General features: G+C 33.1%; 1 protein-coding gene across 1 annotated transcript; it reads left to right on the top strand.

The window, feature by feature from the left end:
• The first annotated feature begins 5,616 nt into the window (after positions 1-5,616).
• LOC126718111 (protein MICRORCHIDIA 7-like) lies at positions 5,617-15,425 on the top strand. Its single transcript, XM_050420188.1, has 20 exons — positions 5,617-6,206; positions 6,706-6,780; positions 7,284-7,318; positions 7,412-7,496; positions 8,807-8,899; positions 9,045-9,129; positions 9,392-9,467; positions 10,204-10,332; positions 10,846-10,944; positions 11,068-11,169; positions 12,020-12,187; positions 12,280-12,375; positions 12,910-12,961; positions 13,098-13,209; positions 13,287-13,384; positions 13,436-13,710; positions 14,050-14,138; positions 14,238-14,325; positions 14,897-15,019; positions 15,109-15,425. Exons 1-20 carry the CDS (start codon positions 5,756-5,758, stop codon positions 15,172-15,174), a joined length of 2,397 nt encoding a protein of 798 aa, XP_050276145.1. The 5' UTR covers positions 5,617-5,755; the 3' UTR covers positions 15,175-15,425.
• Positions 15,426-15,680: the final 255 nt, after the last annotated feature.

Below are 15,680 nucleotides of genomic sequence, written 5' to 3'. Positions count from 1 at the left end.
GTAAGATTGGAAAACAGAGAATAGAGAGAGCTACGGAAGCTAAGAAAAGAGATAGAGAAAAGAAACTTCTGGAGGAACTTTCTATATTCTGATTCTGGGAAAATGAATTGATTCATTATCTATACACGGGTTCAATATATATACTAATAGATCAGCTAACTGAAACAGAAACTAATTCCCTAATTACACGGAGAACAGTTACATATAGCACGTGCAACACTCACGTGTGAACTTAAATAACTAATACAAATTGAAAACTACAAGTAGCATAAGTCCCTTGTGCCGTTTTGTGTCAACACCATCACTTGCTTTGCTTTACTCTGTTTCACAAGCACTTCACTTTACTGTTTCTGCTTCTTGCCTCACTGCTGCTTTAACCTTGAGTCTAGTATCTTTACAAGAATGATTCCCTTTGGGCAAAAATGCTATCTAAGAAATACCTAACCCCCAATAGGTTGACTAAGGAAGGAAGGAACCGACCTTGCTCAAAAATCTGGGCAGCATGCAAGGTTGGAGGCCCTGTGTATGTGAAGGGCCTAAAATGGATTATTAGCAATGGGGAGTCTGTGAACTTGTGGTAGGACTTCTGGCTCCCCGCGGGCACCCTTCAAAGCCTCATTCAAGGCCCCCTTGCGAGGGAAGAAGAATACTTGATAGTCCAACAATGCCACAATGCCTCTCTTGGTTGGAACCTGCATAATATTTCTTTTGATCTCCCTAGCGATCTACTTGAAGCTATTAAGGCCACTCCCTTCTCAAGCAATCCAAATACAAAGGACTCTCTAGCCTGGGCTTTTTCTAAAGATGGTTGGTTCTCGCTTAAGTCAGCCTATCTTTTAGTAAGAGGTTCAAACCCTTTGAACTTGGTGACTGATTCTATGTCGTGGTGTGGAAGATAGATGCCCCTCCGAGAATTCTTTTTTTTTTTTTTTTCTCTAGCTGTCTCCATAAAAGCATCCCCACATGTGAAGTCTTAGGTTCAAGGGGTTTAAACCTTAGTCCTAAATGCCCCACATGTATTGAAGGAAGTGAATCTATAAACCATATGCTCCAAGGCTGCAAAATAGCATCTTAGCTTTGGCAGAAATTAGAGCTTCCCCTTTGTCTCAAGGATTGTTTTAATAAACTGCTGGCGAAGTGGCTGCAAGTGAACTGCAGATTGGAAGTCATCTCAAAGTCAATGGGTATCCCATGGAAAATCATCTTCAACTTGAGCATATGGCAGATTTGGCTACATAGAAATGAGTTTGTGTTTAGAACTAGGAGTGTTGACTCAAATCTTTATAAAATGTGTATCCAGAGCAGTGCTGAATTTTTCTCAGTCGGAATAAAGACCTAGATCCCTCTCTCCAAAACCTACATCCCTGTGTCATGGCAGAAGCCTCCTGTTGGGTGGGCTAAATTAAACACAGATGGATCTACATTAGGCAATCCTGGTATAGCAGGTGGGGGAGGCATGATTCGAGACCACTTTGGGAATTAGATTAGAGGATATAGCAGAGCCTTGGGAACTAATACCAGCTTTATTGCAGAGTTATGGGCACTTAGAGACGGCCTTATTATTGCCAAGGACCTGGGGCTTAACAATTTGATAGTTGAACTAGATGCTTTGAGTGTTGTTCATATGATAATTAGTGGTAATGCAAACCTGTTAATGGAACCATTGTTGTCTGATTGCAGGAGCTTGTACAGAGCAATCCCTAACAAATGGATACAACACATATATCGTGAAGCTAACCAATGTGCAGACGCGTTAGCTAGACTTGGGGTCAAGTGTTGTTTCCTTTTTTGTTATTTTTGTTGAACCGCCGCCTGTGGTGGTCAGTTTGTTAGTTTTTGTAACAGAATTATTAACAGCTAATCTAAGTTACTCTCCTCTTCTACCAAAAAAAAAAAAAAAAAAAAAGGGAAATGCTTCAGCATCTAATGATTTACTGATTTTAGACTATGTAATTATTAAGACAAGTCATGTCAAATATTCATATTAGGGTGCGGGCAACTATTTTTTTATATGGGGCCAACCCTTAAATATAAAGAACCCAACTGAGTTTTACAGACCATAACATAAAGAATTTTCTGGCTTTTGGGAGGTCATGGCCCCTTCACAAGGCCATGATACATCATAGTTTTGACCTTATTATTATGTTATTTATGTTACTGCAATTTAACCATCCTTAAAGTACGCCTAATTAGTGGATGGATTACTTTCAAACTACCAACGTAGTCTATTAGCCACGTACGCCTTTTTCATAAATAAGATGATGATAGAGACAAACATGATAACAAGTTTAGATATATAATGACCAAAATGAAAGCTGTGAAAATTTGAAAACCAAATTAAAAATAGGAAAAAATATGGGGACAAAAAATGTATTTTAGCTTATAATTATTAACCCGTTGTAATATACTAATCTCATCACACGCACTTTGAGTGTGCAATAAGGCTTTTTTTTTTTTTTTTTTTGGTCTAGTGTCATAATTTAAAATATTTTTTTTTTTGGATAAGTTTGTTTTGAAAATATGGATTAGTAAGAGAGTGCCTTATTTTATAGGCATTTTAAGTGGAGTTGGAGATGTATTTTTACTTGGTTGTCCTCAAGATTTTTCCAAGTTAAATGTAAGGTTTAGGGGTATTTCTGAATCACATAAAAATCTAGTCCAAAGAGGAGAATCCTCTTATCTATACTATTATCATTTAAGGCGTTTCCCTTGTATGTGATTCTCATTTTTTTTGATTAAAAATGCCCCTAGTAGAGACAAAACTAAAGGACAATTCGGTAAAAATACAACTCTAACTCCTAATAAAACATTGCCTAAAAAATAGGATCACTCTCCTATTGATTTTCAAATTATTTTATCTACTTATAAATTAGAGTCTCAAAATAAAAATTATATGTATAAAATAAAAACACAATTTTTTTTTTTTGGCTACAAAATAAACATGTAATATTTGTTCATTTTTTAAAGCTAGCCTCATGACACTCTTGGTTGTCTTAGTAGTTCTAAATGCGTAATATTAATGAGAAAACATGTAAACCTCAAATTAGAATAAATGAAAAATTATGATACTATATATATATATATATATATAAAGTCTCATTGCATGTGTGAAGTGTGTGTGATGAGGCTAGTAGATAGTATAGATATATCATGGGATAACATAGTTTTGTTTTTTATTGTGTTTTTTATGTGAGAATTAATTTTTTTTTTTTAAACTACGATAGTTATTAAAATTGGAAGTAAGGGATTTGAAGTTTTCAACAATTACTCTCCTAATAGTGCAAAGCAAACTATGACACTAACATTGTGTTTGGCATTGACTTAAAAAACCAGTTTTTTTTTTATTATTTAGTTTTTTTTTTTGCTACTATTTATAGATCCCATTGTACTTTTTGGTACTATTCATAAGTCTTACTGTACTATTTCAGCTACTTTTTAGCTTTATTTATAGTACTTTTAGTAAAAAGTTTTCAATTTTAATTAAATAAATTGTTCCCAAATAGATTCTTAGATATGAGACTCTTAACATTTTTCTTTTTCTTTATTTATTTATTAATTTTAGAAGGCTCTTGGCATGTTAGTGCACTTTCACTTGCCTTAAATTACAACAAATCAATGGAAAGCTTCTAATGGCACAATACAACTATTAACCAGTTGTAACGTAAAAATGACACATGTCATATCCTAGACTACAACTTAGACAGAATGCCAGGCTTTATTGTATTATTATTTATGTGAGTAAATTTTTACCGGCTTTAAAATTTGAGTAACCACCACACACTCATTGACATGATGGTTACTCTATAAGTGCTCGTAGGATGTCGGGGGCAAGGGTCATGATGGTCACTATACTTAGATTATGTTATAGTAGAATTTCTATTTTGTATATATATATATATATATATAAAGTGGATAAAACATATATTGGAAATTTTTGTATAAACTTGAACCCATTGGATTTCATTTGTTTTTAATTTTAAAAAAAAAAACTTTAGAAAAAGTGGGTTAGTGCAATCCATAACTCAAAATAGATCCAAAATTGAATTATTACATGGATGTATTTAGGGAATAGCCACTGCAGTTGAAAATTGGCTGGCAACTCAGCTCCTTATAAATATTTATTATAATAATCATTAAGAGAATATTTCCAAAATGCTAGAAAATCAAGAGAAAAACATCAAGTCTACTGTCAAACAAAAGAAGAAGAAGAAGAGATTTCAGCCTGTTTGATTGAATTTCTATGAAAAAAAATTCTCAGTTGTTTTTATATAATAAAAAGAAAATTACAAAATTATTACTTTCCTAAATTAAAGAGTAAAATATATTCTTAATAAAGAAATAAGATACTTCAATGTTTTCATTTAAGTAAATGATAATATAATGATACTTCAAACTTCAAATAAGAGATCTTGTGGGTTTTAGTTAAATCAACTGGTAAAATTTTTTGTGGTCGAATAAGAGATCCGTAGTTGGATTCTCGTTTACACCATAAACTAATTTATGACTTGGTCTGATGATAAAGAACAACTATTAGAAGTTGATGCTATAAATTGAAGCTATCTCTAAAAAAAGGTTCTATGACTAATTTGATCATTAAAATACATTTTGATGGTGTTTAATGGCCAAATTAATAGCCTTAAACACAATTAAACATTTTTTGTAAATAAAAAATCAAATTTAATTAATGGATTAAAATGAAAATTCTCAAACTTAAGACTAATTTGTTTTGGCAACAAAAAACAGGGCAACAAAAACCTCTTGTGGGTTTTAATTAGCTCAACTGATAAAATTTCTTATGGTCTTATAAGAGATTAGAAGTTGGATCTCCACTTACACAAGAAGCCAATTGCTGTCTTGATCTGGTAAAGAGCGATTATTAAGAGCGGATACTATAAGTTGAAACTATCTCTCATTAAAAAAAGTTTTATGACTAATTTGATCATTAAAATATATTTTGATGGCGTTTAATGGCCAAATTAATAGCCTTAAACACAATTAAATACTTTTATATAAATAAATAAAAATAAAATTTGAGTAATGCTAGAGATACAAATTTTTTTACAAATAATTTTATAAACTACTGAAGTGATGAGTAGTTATTGGTAAATAAAAATGTAATATTAATTGTGAGTTTAAATGAAAACTAATAAGAAGTTAACATCAACGGTTTGTAAAAATATTATAGAATAGTTTGTGGCGGTAGGATTACTTACCAAATTTTATTAATGAATTAAAATGAAAAATTTCAAACTTAAGGAACCCAAAAAAAAAAAAAAAACCTCAAAATATAAGGGTAAAAAATGATTTAGGGTTTAATCTCTGTCTACACAAAAAACTGATAGGTGTCTTGGTCTGATAGTAAAGAGCTATTATTAGGAGCGGATGCTATAAGTTGAAACTCTCAGCAAAAAAAAAAAAAAAAAAAGGGCCAAAAATGTAATTTAAAGGAAAATTAAAAAGTTCTAAAACCTTGCTTCCCCCACAATCGACGTGTTAGCCTAAAATCCTAAACCGACTAGTACTCTAACTTCTCACGTGGCTCTCACGTGACAGTCTGGTTTTATATAACTCGCGCCACTTCTACCGCATAACGATCTTAGAAACCCATCGCAACTCTCTTTCTTTCTCTCTTTCTTTGTGTCTCTTGGTCTCCTTCTCCGTTCTCAAAAAGGATTTTCTTTTCTTTATATTCTTGGTTTTCTTCTCTCCCAAACAAACCCGAAGGTCCGAAACCCTAAGGGCACAGTTCTCAACAATGTTCTTGATCAAGCGAGAAAAACCTGAGATTATTCCCGAGCTTTTCGCAAACACAATTGATCTCAGTAGCAGCGATAGCAGTGGCTGTACCGAGTCTTCTGATACCGGCAACTCGAACGCCGAATCGCTCTTTGTGTCTTTCAGAATGACTGGAGAAAATAAGCGGCGGAGTGGAGATGTAGAAGAAGGATCGGTATCGAAGAAGCCACGGAAATTCGAAAAGGATTGTTCGGACGTGGTGTTGCCGCCTGGATTTCTCTCTTCTCTTGCTACTTCAGTGAACCGTACTGCGATAAACGCTTTGCCGTTGTCGGTATATTCTCCTCCGGAGAAGCCTGCCGCCGCCGCGGAGAGTAGGGAAGTAAGTAAGGAGGTTCGCGGTTGCAAGCAGTTTTGGAAAGCCGGAGATTATGAAATTGGCAATGGTGTCGATTCTGCTTCGACTTCTGGTAATTACTGAATATTGTTTCTTTGTTTCTTTTTTTTAGATGATATAAATTTCGTTGAATTCAAATATGGCAATTAGCCGTGTGATACTGCCGAAACTGTTTGGTTGCTTTAGATAGGGTTTCGAAATTTGTTTTAAGTTTATAAATATGGCTAAATACTAGTGCACACTACTTTGTTGCACACGGTTCACGATTTCAGTTCAAAATTTTGAACTGAAATTGTGACTTGAATTTCAGTGTGTGTGCAACAACTTGAGTGTGAAATAAACATTGCTCGGCAATCATGAATTTGTTTAATTAAGATGTAACTGTTCAGTTTCTCTTCTAATAAGATTGAGAATTAAACTTTTGTAGCTTCTATATATTGTGTCTAATTTGGTATCTTAGATAGTTCATAGTAGCGAACTGCTCTAGCAAAACTTACTGGTCTACTTTATTTTTGTGGAATTTTTTTTATATAATTTAATTTATTATTATTATTATTTTTTTTTTTTTGCAGCCGGCATGGATCATGTCAGGGTCCATCCTAAGTTTCTACATTCAAATGCAACCAGCCACAAGTGGGCTCTGGGAGGTAGATATTTACGCTTGAATAATGAGAATTATATAGGGGTTAGGATGAAGTTAGACATGGTGTAACCGTTAAAAATGTAACTCTTTGTGATATTACACAAATTGATAACTTTTTATATGATTTGTGTTTTTAAAATCTAACTGTTGGATTATATGTTTTCGTTACTTTTAATATGCATGCCAAATTCTATGTTAATTAGCGTTACTTACTATATGATTCAAACTAATGTTTTGTGTATAGTTTTAAAGTTAAAAAAAAAAAAAAAATGCTTGAAGTTTAAACTTTTTTAATAAGATAGTTATTGATATTTTTCAAGTATGGGGGATATAAGGGGATAAGGTAATCAAATGGTGATTTGTTAAAATACTCACTTTCAATCAAAGTTATGGAGGTGAGTTGCACCATATGTTATGTAGGGATGAATTTTCATTTTTTTTAACCTAGAAATAAATGTGGTATTATGTAAGGAATATTTTACTGACTTAGGTCTTCTAATTGCACAGCTTTTGCAGAGCTTCTAGACAATGCTTTAGATGAGGTATTTATAGTTTCAAAGTTTCTTCTAAAAATAAAAATACATCACAATAATTTTCATAATTTCCATTTTTCCTGAACTTCGTTTGGTGGTCAGGTTTGTAATGGAGCTACACTTGTTCACGTAGATGTGCTTCAAAACATGAAAAGTGAGAATAAAAATCATATGTTGCTAGTTGAAGGTAAGTAGCTCTATTGTTTTACTTTTTTTCAATTGTTTCCTGGAGGTTTCTTGATTTATTGTCTTGGTTTTATTAATTATATTATTATGTTCAAGAGTTGTTGGGGAAAATTGATTTAGCGTCTTTTTTAATATTATTGTTTTGTAAGCAAAGGCTTTTCTTTGCTTCAATTGAGTATAGTCAATGGCCCAATTTATATGATCTTTCGATTTGTTTTGTGCATGATTTTTAGTTCTGCTATCTCATGGGTTAAATTTTTGATACCTGGGGAGTTTGGTCTATTTTATTTTGCATTTTAATGTGGGCACAATGTTTAGGGCTGTGGGTGGGATTCTTATAATAGATAATCTTGTTATGAAGAACTTGCTTCTTGTTAATTGGTGTTGCCTATGTTGGTGTGATGAGGAAACTGTGGATCACCTTTTACTTCGTTGTAAGTTTGCTCATGCGTTGTGGAGTGAGGTTTTTCTTATGTTTGGGGTTCAGTGTGTGATGCTGAATGTAGTACCGGCGTGTCTTATGTGGTTAATATGGAAGGAATACAATGCCCGAACTTTTGAGCACATTGAGAGACCTATTGATTTGTTGAAGACTTCACTAGTTAGGACTTTGTTTGAGTGGTCTTGTATTTGGGGCGCATAATATTTCCTTGTCTAATTTCCTTATTTCTATTAAATTTTCCATTTGATTTGTTTGTATTCTTTTCTTTGCTGTGAGTTTACTATCGTAAACACCTTGCATTTTTCCTATCAATAAAACTTTTATTACCTATAAAAGAAAAGGGCTGTTATAAGATTTTTATGTTTCTTTCTTGTGTATTATTTTTATTATCATTTATGTTTATTTATATTTTCTACTATCTGGATGTCTGCATTCACCTCTATACTTTAGAATTTTTATTGATTTTATTTTTCTTTTACCTTTAAATATTCAATCACGGGTATTACTGTACAAATTAATTCACTTAATTTAGAAAAAAGAAAAAAAGAAAAAAAAAGAAAAAAAGAAATGAGGATGGCAAAGTGAAGTGATGTGTTCAGCTTTATATGAAGACAAAAGTACTGCACTAAATGATTCAATCATGAGTATAACTGTATAAATTAAATCACTTGATTTAATGAAATAATGAAATGAGGGATGGCAAAGTGAAGTTATTTGTTCATCTGAATATGCAGACAAAAGTATTGCAATAAAAGAACTAGTTAGAATATTGTTGAATATTTTTCTTTGTTCTTTTAAACTCTGGATGAACATTCAAATGCTGATTTATGGTGTTAATGTTTTGTTCCAACATTACTTTTTGGCTGCAGATAATGGTGGAGGAATGACTCCTGATAAGATGCGGCAGTGCATGTCTCTTGGCTATTCTGCAAAAAGCAAAATTGCCAACACAATTGGTCAATGTGAGCTCCTTAATTACTTTCAAAGGCTCTTGCTTCAGAAATTTAGTGGATATATAATTGGACATTGAAACATTTTATGTGCAGAAGACTAGATTATTAGATATGTCATTAATTCTTTTGTTTTTTTCCCCAATTTTCTCCCCAGATGGAAATGGGTTCAAGACAAGTACTATGAGGCTAGGAGCAGATGTCATTGTGTTTTCACGCTGTCAAGGAAATGATGGACAAAGGTAGGTCCTTTGTCTGTTTACTATAAATTTTGATTTCTGGCTTTGCTTATTTTGCTCTTGTTATTCTGGAATGCATATGATCATCATTTCTGGTCTTTGAGAAAAAAAAAAAAAATCATAAAAGTGACTGTATTTCTGATATGGTGAATTGCTGAAAAAGGGATATATTACTTTATATTTACTTTCTGAGTTCCTGCCAGTGTTTTAAGCTTGTTTGCCTTATCAGTTTCAAAACTAATGGATTTGTATTTATTTGTCTAAGCTTCACTCAAAGCATTGGAATGTTGTCCTACACATTTCTGAGGGGTACTGGAAAGGAAGATATTGTGGTTCCCATGGTAAGAACTGTTGTAACTATTCTTGCATGTGCATGTGTATACATGGATTTTTATGATGAGTTGTTTACAGGGAAAGTATACTTACCAAAATGACAAAAAAGAAGAAATAAAGGTGAATTCGAACAACAATATGTGATACTAGAACTCAATATAAAATTCTCAAAGAATTTGAGAACGGACACAAGATTAGAGAAATGAAAATTAACTTAAGAATCAACACATAGGCTTGCTTGGACTCAACTCCAAGCAAGAGAAAACAGAACCTAAGAATTGGCTTGTAGCTCCTCTTCTTTCCTTTGGGAGTATGGTGTAGCTAGGGGACTTTATGAAATGTAATACCTGAGGCATGCTGCTACTTTCTAGGGTTAAGCACTCAATAATGCAATAGAGCAAATATAAGATTTCTCCTGCTATAGCTATAGAGTAGAAGTATAGAATGGAATGGATGAATGGCAGTTAGCTAGTAATGAGAGGAATTGTTTCTCCTGTGCCTTGTGTCCACACCAAAAGGTTTCCAGTAATTGTCATGTTAAATAATCAATGATAGATCTTTTTATTTAACAAGGAGCAAGGATTTAGAGAAAAAATGTTGCTTGATATATATATATATATATATATATATTTATAGAATGTTGCGTGATATTTTGATTACTGTTTGTCAAAAAGTTTTGTAATTCTTAGAGCATCAAGTATTTGACTATTGGCTTTATGACTGATTTTCATTTGGAATGATAAGATTCAATATGAGAAACAAGGACAAAGTTGGAACAAGGTAGTGCGCTCTTCTCTGAGTGATTGGAATAGAAATTTAGCAACCATAGTGGAGTGGTCACCTTATGCCAGTGAAGACGATCTTTTAAAGCAGGTAAGTCTTCTTTATTGGTTTTACTTTCCAAAAAAAAAAGTCTTCTTTTTTGGTTTCAATTTTTATACATTTCAATCATTTTATGATTGGTGATCATATTTATGATAAATTTTAAGAATTTTATAATGTATTTGGCGTAATTTTATTTTCACTTTGGATGTGTGTGTGCATATGGAAATGATAATTGGTTATCATTTATGATAATTTTATTAAAATTGGTTATCCTATATATCATAATTTTATTATCACTTGCATGTGTATGTTTGTACAAATGAAGCTTAAAGAATGGACAATTTGAGTTCTAATGAATATGGAAAATTGCTTTTTTATTGCATTGTGCTTTACTGGGCTATTACTGTAGCATAGTTTAGCAATGACCAGTACGTTGCTTTTAACCCTTGCTATGTGGGTCAAACCATGCCTAAAATTTTTTAATGACATGGTCATTTTATATATTTATTAGTGACATCATCATTGTGTCTCATTTAATCATGCTTTAATTGTGACATGTAGTTTGATTCCCTGAAAGATCATGGTACACGAATAATAATATACAATCTTTGGGAGGATGACGAAGGACAATTGGAACTGGATTTAGACACTGATCCACATGTAAGTTTTTAGCACTCTTGCTTTCATATTCTGATTTTATTTCTTCGAAATTTCATGTAAAACTAAAAGGTGGCATATGCAGTTTCTAATAAGGCTGAATGTTTATAACTTTTGATATGATAGGACATTCAACTTAGAGGTGTCAACCGAGATGAGAAGAACATACAGATGTCAGAACAATATCCGAACTCCAGACATTTCTTAACTTATCGACATTCTCTAAGGGTATGTTGCAAGTTCTCACTTGAGTTTAATTTGAAATTTCATTGTCTTAATCTGTCTGCTGGTTATTCACGCTGAAGATGCCTACTGACTGCTAAGGCCCCTACTGAATTGAATTTTCTAAATTCTCATATGGTCTGTGTTCTACTTACTTGGCTTCCTTATGGCTAGTATTCTGTAGAAAAAAGTCCGAGAATAACATCAAGTTGGGCTTTATTGATGTACAACATTGATGGTTTGGTCTGTTACATAATTGTCAGTTTGTCACTACCATTAAACTTTGGTTCCTCAGCCTCACAGCTTTCTCTATGAAATTGAGAAATTAATTTTTGAAAAGGCAATTGATATTACTAAAATTTCAGAAGTGACATTGTGAAAGGTATATGAGTTTCACAACTACAAGTGTGAATTAAACAAGTACTTTCATGATGTTCAATTATGGTTGTCGAAAGTTCTAGCATTTGCTGTTGCACTGCCTGGCAGATATCTAGATCTCTTTGTGGCTTAAATATGATCCCTGATCTCTTATTTAATATTGTTTATTAGTTGGTTGATTATTGGTTTTTTAGAGTTAGATCCGCGATTTAATGAATGGAATCTTATTATGGATATAATTTATAATAACTTGAGGTTGTAAAATTCTAATAACTACAGTTTTTCTCTTTTTTCCTTTAGTATGTAGCCTGAATGTCATGTGATATTTGACTTACTAGTGTTTTTTCTTTTACAGAAAATGATAATTAGTTGTGAGGAACCTCATTTATTTCCTTGATCAAGAAGTTTGCTGTACTGGTCCTTAGATGCTTGCTATGGTTTAATACTAACTCCATTTCTTGATTTTATCTTTTGCCAGAGTTATGCATCAATTCTCTATCTCAAACTTCCACCGAACTTCAGAATCATTCTCCGTGGAAAAGATGTTCAACATCACAACATAGTGAATGATATGATGTTGGCAGAGGAGGTGACATACAAACCTGTGGCTGTGAATCTTCCTGAGGGAATTCCAAAAGATTCAAATGTATGTTGTTGTAAGATTCAGCATCTGATTTAGCATAGCTTTCTGCCTACCATTTTCCATAACCTGTTTTTTTCCTACTGTTCTATAAACAGAAGGTTGCTGTTGTGACAATTGGGTTTGTAAAGGATGCAAGAGCTCATATTGATGTTCAAGGGTTCAATGTTTATCACAAGAACCGATTAATTAAGGTTATTTTTCTTTTTCTTCTGTATGTTATTGATTCTATAGGAATATTCCAATGATTAAAACTATTGAGCATGGTTGAGAGGCTAAAGCCTTCATTCATGGTGCAATGGCATTGTGCTTAATATGTTTAAGTAGAACTGTTCAAGTTACAATTTGTATCAGATTTGTGGTTGTCAAGCGGTTCTAGGTTTTTTTATGCAATGCATTCATTTTAGGTTTTCGTATAAAATCTTCTTTTGCTTGAGTACATCTTGGGCCCATCCTTTATACGTTTCAAAATTCTAGAGCACGTACATAAATCACTTACACAAGCTTTAATTAACCAATGATACATTATGAAGGTTTCATCTTATTTTTATTGGAGTTACAACAGTTTTGGTGGTTTTGCTTTTAGAATTATGATTAGCTGCAATTTTTTGTGCTCAAAATGATTGATAAGGGGTCCAAGTAAAAATTTTATCCTGCCGGATTTCTAGAGTGATACATTGCATTTTATTATTTAAACATTGTATTCTGTTTGATTGCCTTCTTTGCAGCCATTCTGGAGGGTCTGGAATGCCGCTGGCAGTGATGGTCGTGGAGTTATTGGTATTGTTTCACTTTGAAATTACTCAATTAGTATTGTTTTTGGCATTGCAACAACTACTTTTAACGTGATTTTTTTTTCAATGAATAAGAATTTTTTATTAAACTTTATTGTTGTTATGCCCCTTCTATGCAACAGGTGTATTGGAAGCTAATTTTATTGAACCAGCTCATGACAAGCAGGGCTTTGAGCGCACAACTGTTCTCGCAAGACTTGAGCAACGGTTAAATGCAATCCAAAAGAAATACTGGTGTGTTTTCTTTTGTTTCATGCGATAGAAAATCTGAGGTGATGAAAAAACTTAATTTATGGATTTATTTTTGTCAGGTCCACAAATTGCCAGGAAGTTGGTTATGCAGCAAGACGCCGTCAACCTGGTTCTCCAGTCAAAGCATCTCACAAAGAGAAATCCACTTCAGGCACAGGTTATGGTCTTAGGCAATGCACCACTAATTCTCCATCCACTTCAGGCACAGGTTATGGTCTTAGGCAATGCACCACTAATTCTCCAGCCCATGAATCTGTAGAACTATTTACTTCATGGGCAAATCAGAATCGGCGTGGCTCTACTAGCAGGGGTTCTAAACCTAAATCCAGTGTGATAATTAATAAAGGATCACAACCAGCAGGGTCTGCAAGTGAAGATGAAAGTTTTCATGAAGCCTCACCTTGTTCTGATGAATCTCAGTCTCAGCAAGATCTCACATCAAATGGAATAAGAGATCAAATGTTTACAGGTTTACTCTCAAAGGTTAGATTTTCCATTTGACTTCTCACTTGCATTTTGCTTCTTGCTCTACCTCATGCACCACGTAGAAAAATTGAATTTGTCAGATATCTGGCTTTATTGAGTCGATAGTGTGTAATTTAAGAATAATAAGAAATATTTCTGTAAGAGATAGTACTAGAATGCTTGCGAGCCACTATCACTATTATTAGATATTTTTTGAATTTTCATGTGCTCGTGCTATGATATGCCATTCTTTTTCCTTTTAAATTTGGGTGGCTCTATGGTTCATCCCAATAGTCATTTTTTAGTCTTCAATTCTTTTTGTCTCTAAAATGTTTCCATTTATTTTCTCCATGACAGGCACCTGCCATAAACGGTGATGGACAAGTATCCTTTAATGGACTTAGTCTAATCAAGGTGAAAGAAGAGGATCTTGAACCAAGGGAAAGGTTGTATAATTGTTATTGTTGGATTCACTGAGATATTTTTTGATTATGCCATTTTTGTTTCCATTTTTAACCATTGAAGTATATCCTTTTCCTTTGCAGAATGAAGGAACTATGCAGTCCAGAGATGGCTAAATTGCTAACTGATTTACAGAAGGAAAGAGAAAGAAGTAGAATATTTGCAATTCAGGTAAGTAGACAGTCATTTGCCCACTTCATCTTTTCACTATTTAAGAGTTTCAGATTGTACAGTTTAAATAAGTTTTTAAAGTTGTAATCAGTGTGCTACAGAGATTAAGTGGAATTGGCAATTGTTTTTCATGAGTGACTGGGATATACAAACATTAAAGAGAATTTAAAATGGATAATGAGGAAATCTGCTGAATGCTAATTTTCCCTAGTTCAATCCCCCTCTCTCTCTCTCTCTCTCTCTCTCTCTCCAGCTTTAAAAAAAAAAAAAAATGGAATGGTAGCCAGACTTACCTAATTATTGTCTTAGTGTGTAGATTCATTAAATGATTTAATTGCACAATTCTGCTCACTTATGCAAGTTGGTTGCATGGAAAACACCAATTAAATTTATTACCAATTATACATATATGGATTCTTCAATAACTTTAGAATATAAAAGTACATGATGGCCTTATTAGTATTTCTGGGCTAGGGGTCTAGTTATAGGTATTTGAGTTCGGTTTTGTCAGTCATCTCTAACAGTGGATTATAAAACTGAAGTCTTTTTGGTTTTCCTTTTTTACCATCAGCTTCAGGAGAAAGAACAAAAATTAGAAGATATGGAGAAGGAGCAAGAAATTCTGATTGATATGATTTCCAAAGAAAGGGACCAGAAAATCGTGGAAGAGAATAAATTGAGGGAGAAATTAAGAGTAAGCAAAAAAAAAAAAAAAGTCTGATTGTAGATTTTAATACAATGAAAGTGCTTCTTTTGCTGATGAAGTCTCTTTGTTTACCGTAGGATGCATCTAATACCATTGAACTGCTAATTGAGAAGGTGAAGCAACTAGAAGGCAGGAAGGGTTGAGTTGCAAGTAATGATGAACACTGAAGCACAATTAACATATGATTGAAGAGCCTTTTATTTTTTATAATTGGCTCACACTAAATTCTTGTTTATATGATGTTGTACTAGCTAGGGGTGTTTGCTTCACCGTAAATCTGAAATATAGAGCGCAAACCCCTCCCTGTGTTTTAGTTTAGTCATTATTATTATTATCTAGAATTCTTAATGAAGTTACTATTTTTTTTTTTTTTTAAAACTATTATAGGAGTACATTGTATTGGCCAATCTAAACTTACATTATAGACACAATGTGTACAATATTGTACACATTTTGTATGTCCACAATGTAAGTTTATATTGCTAGTAATTTTCCTTTTTGATAATCAATGAAGTTACTAACATTATTGGGAGAAGAAGCTAATTTTATTTTAATGGGTCCCGTTGTGGTGGTTCCATTGGCATTTGGCAAGCAATTTTTGTTGACCTGTACAACCCATAGATTGCAGGGCATACATTTGTCAAACTCA

This window comes from Quercus robur, chromosome 3 (genome assembly GCF_932294415.1).
Source record: "Quercus robur chromosome 3, dhQueRobu3.1, whole genome shotgun sequence".
Lineage (NCBI taxonomy): Eukaryota > Viridiplantae > Streptophyta > Magnoliopsida > Fagales > Fagaceae > Quercus > Quercus robur.
This window is presented reverse-complemented; position numbering and strand designations above follow the sequence as displayed.

What these genes read in the sequence shown, in the direction of transcription:
- LOC126718111 (XM_050420188.1), top strand. Translation starts at nt 5,756, where the DNA reads ATGTTCTTGATCAAGCGAGAAAAACCTGAGATTATTCCCGAGCTTTTC. An exon ending in AAGATATTGTGGTTCCCATG is followed by an intron (nt 9,468 to 10,203) that starts GTAAGAACTGTT and finishes TGGAATGATAAG; the next exon opens with ATTCAATATGAGAAACAAGG. An exon ending in CTTATCGACATTCTCTAAGG is followed by an intron (nt 11,170 to 12,019) that starts GTATGTTGCAAG and finishes ATCTTTTGCCAG; the next exon opens with AGTTATGCATCAATTCTCTA.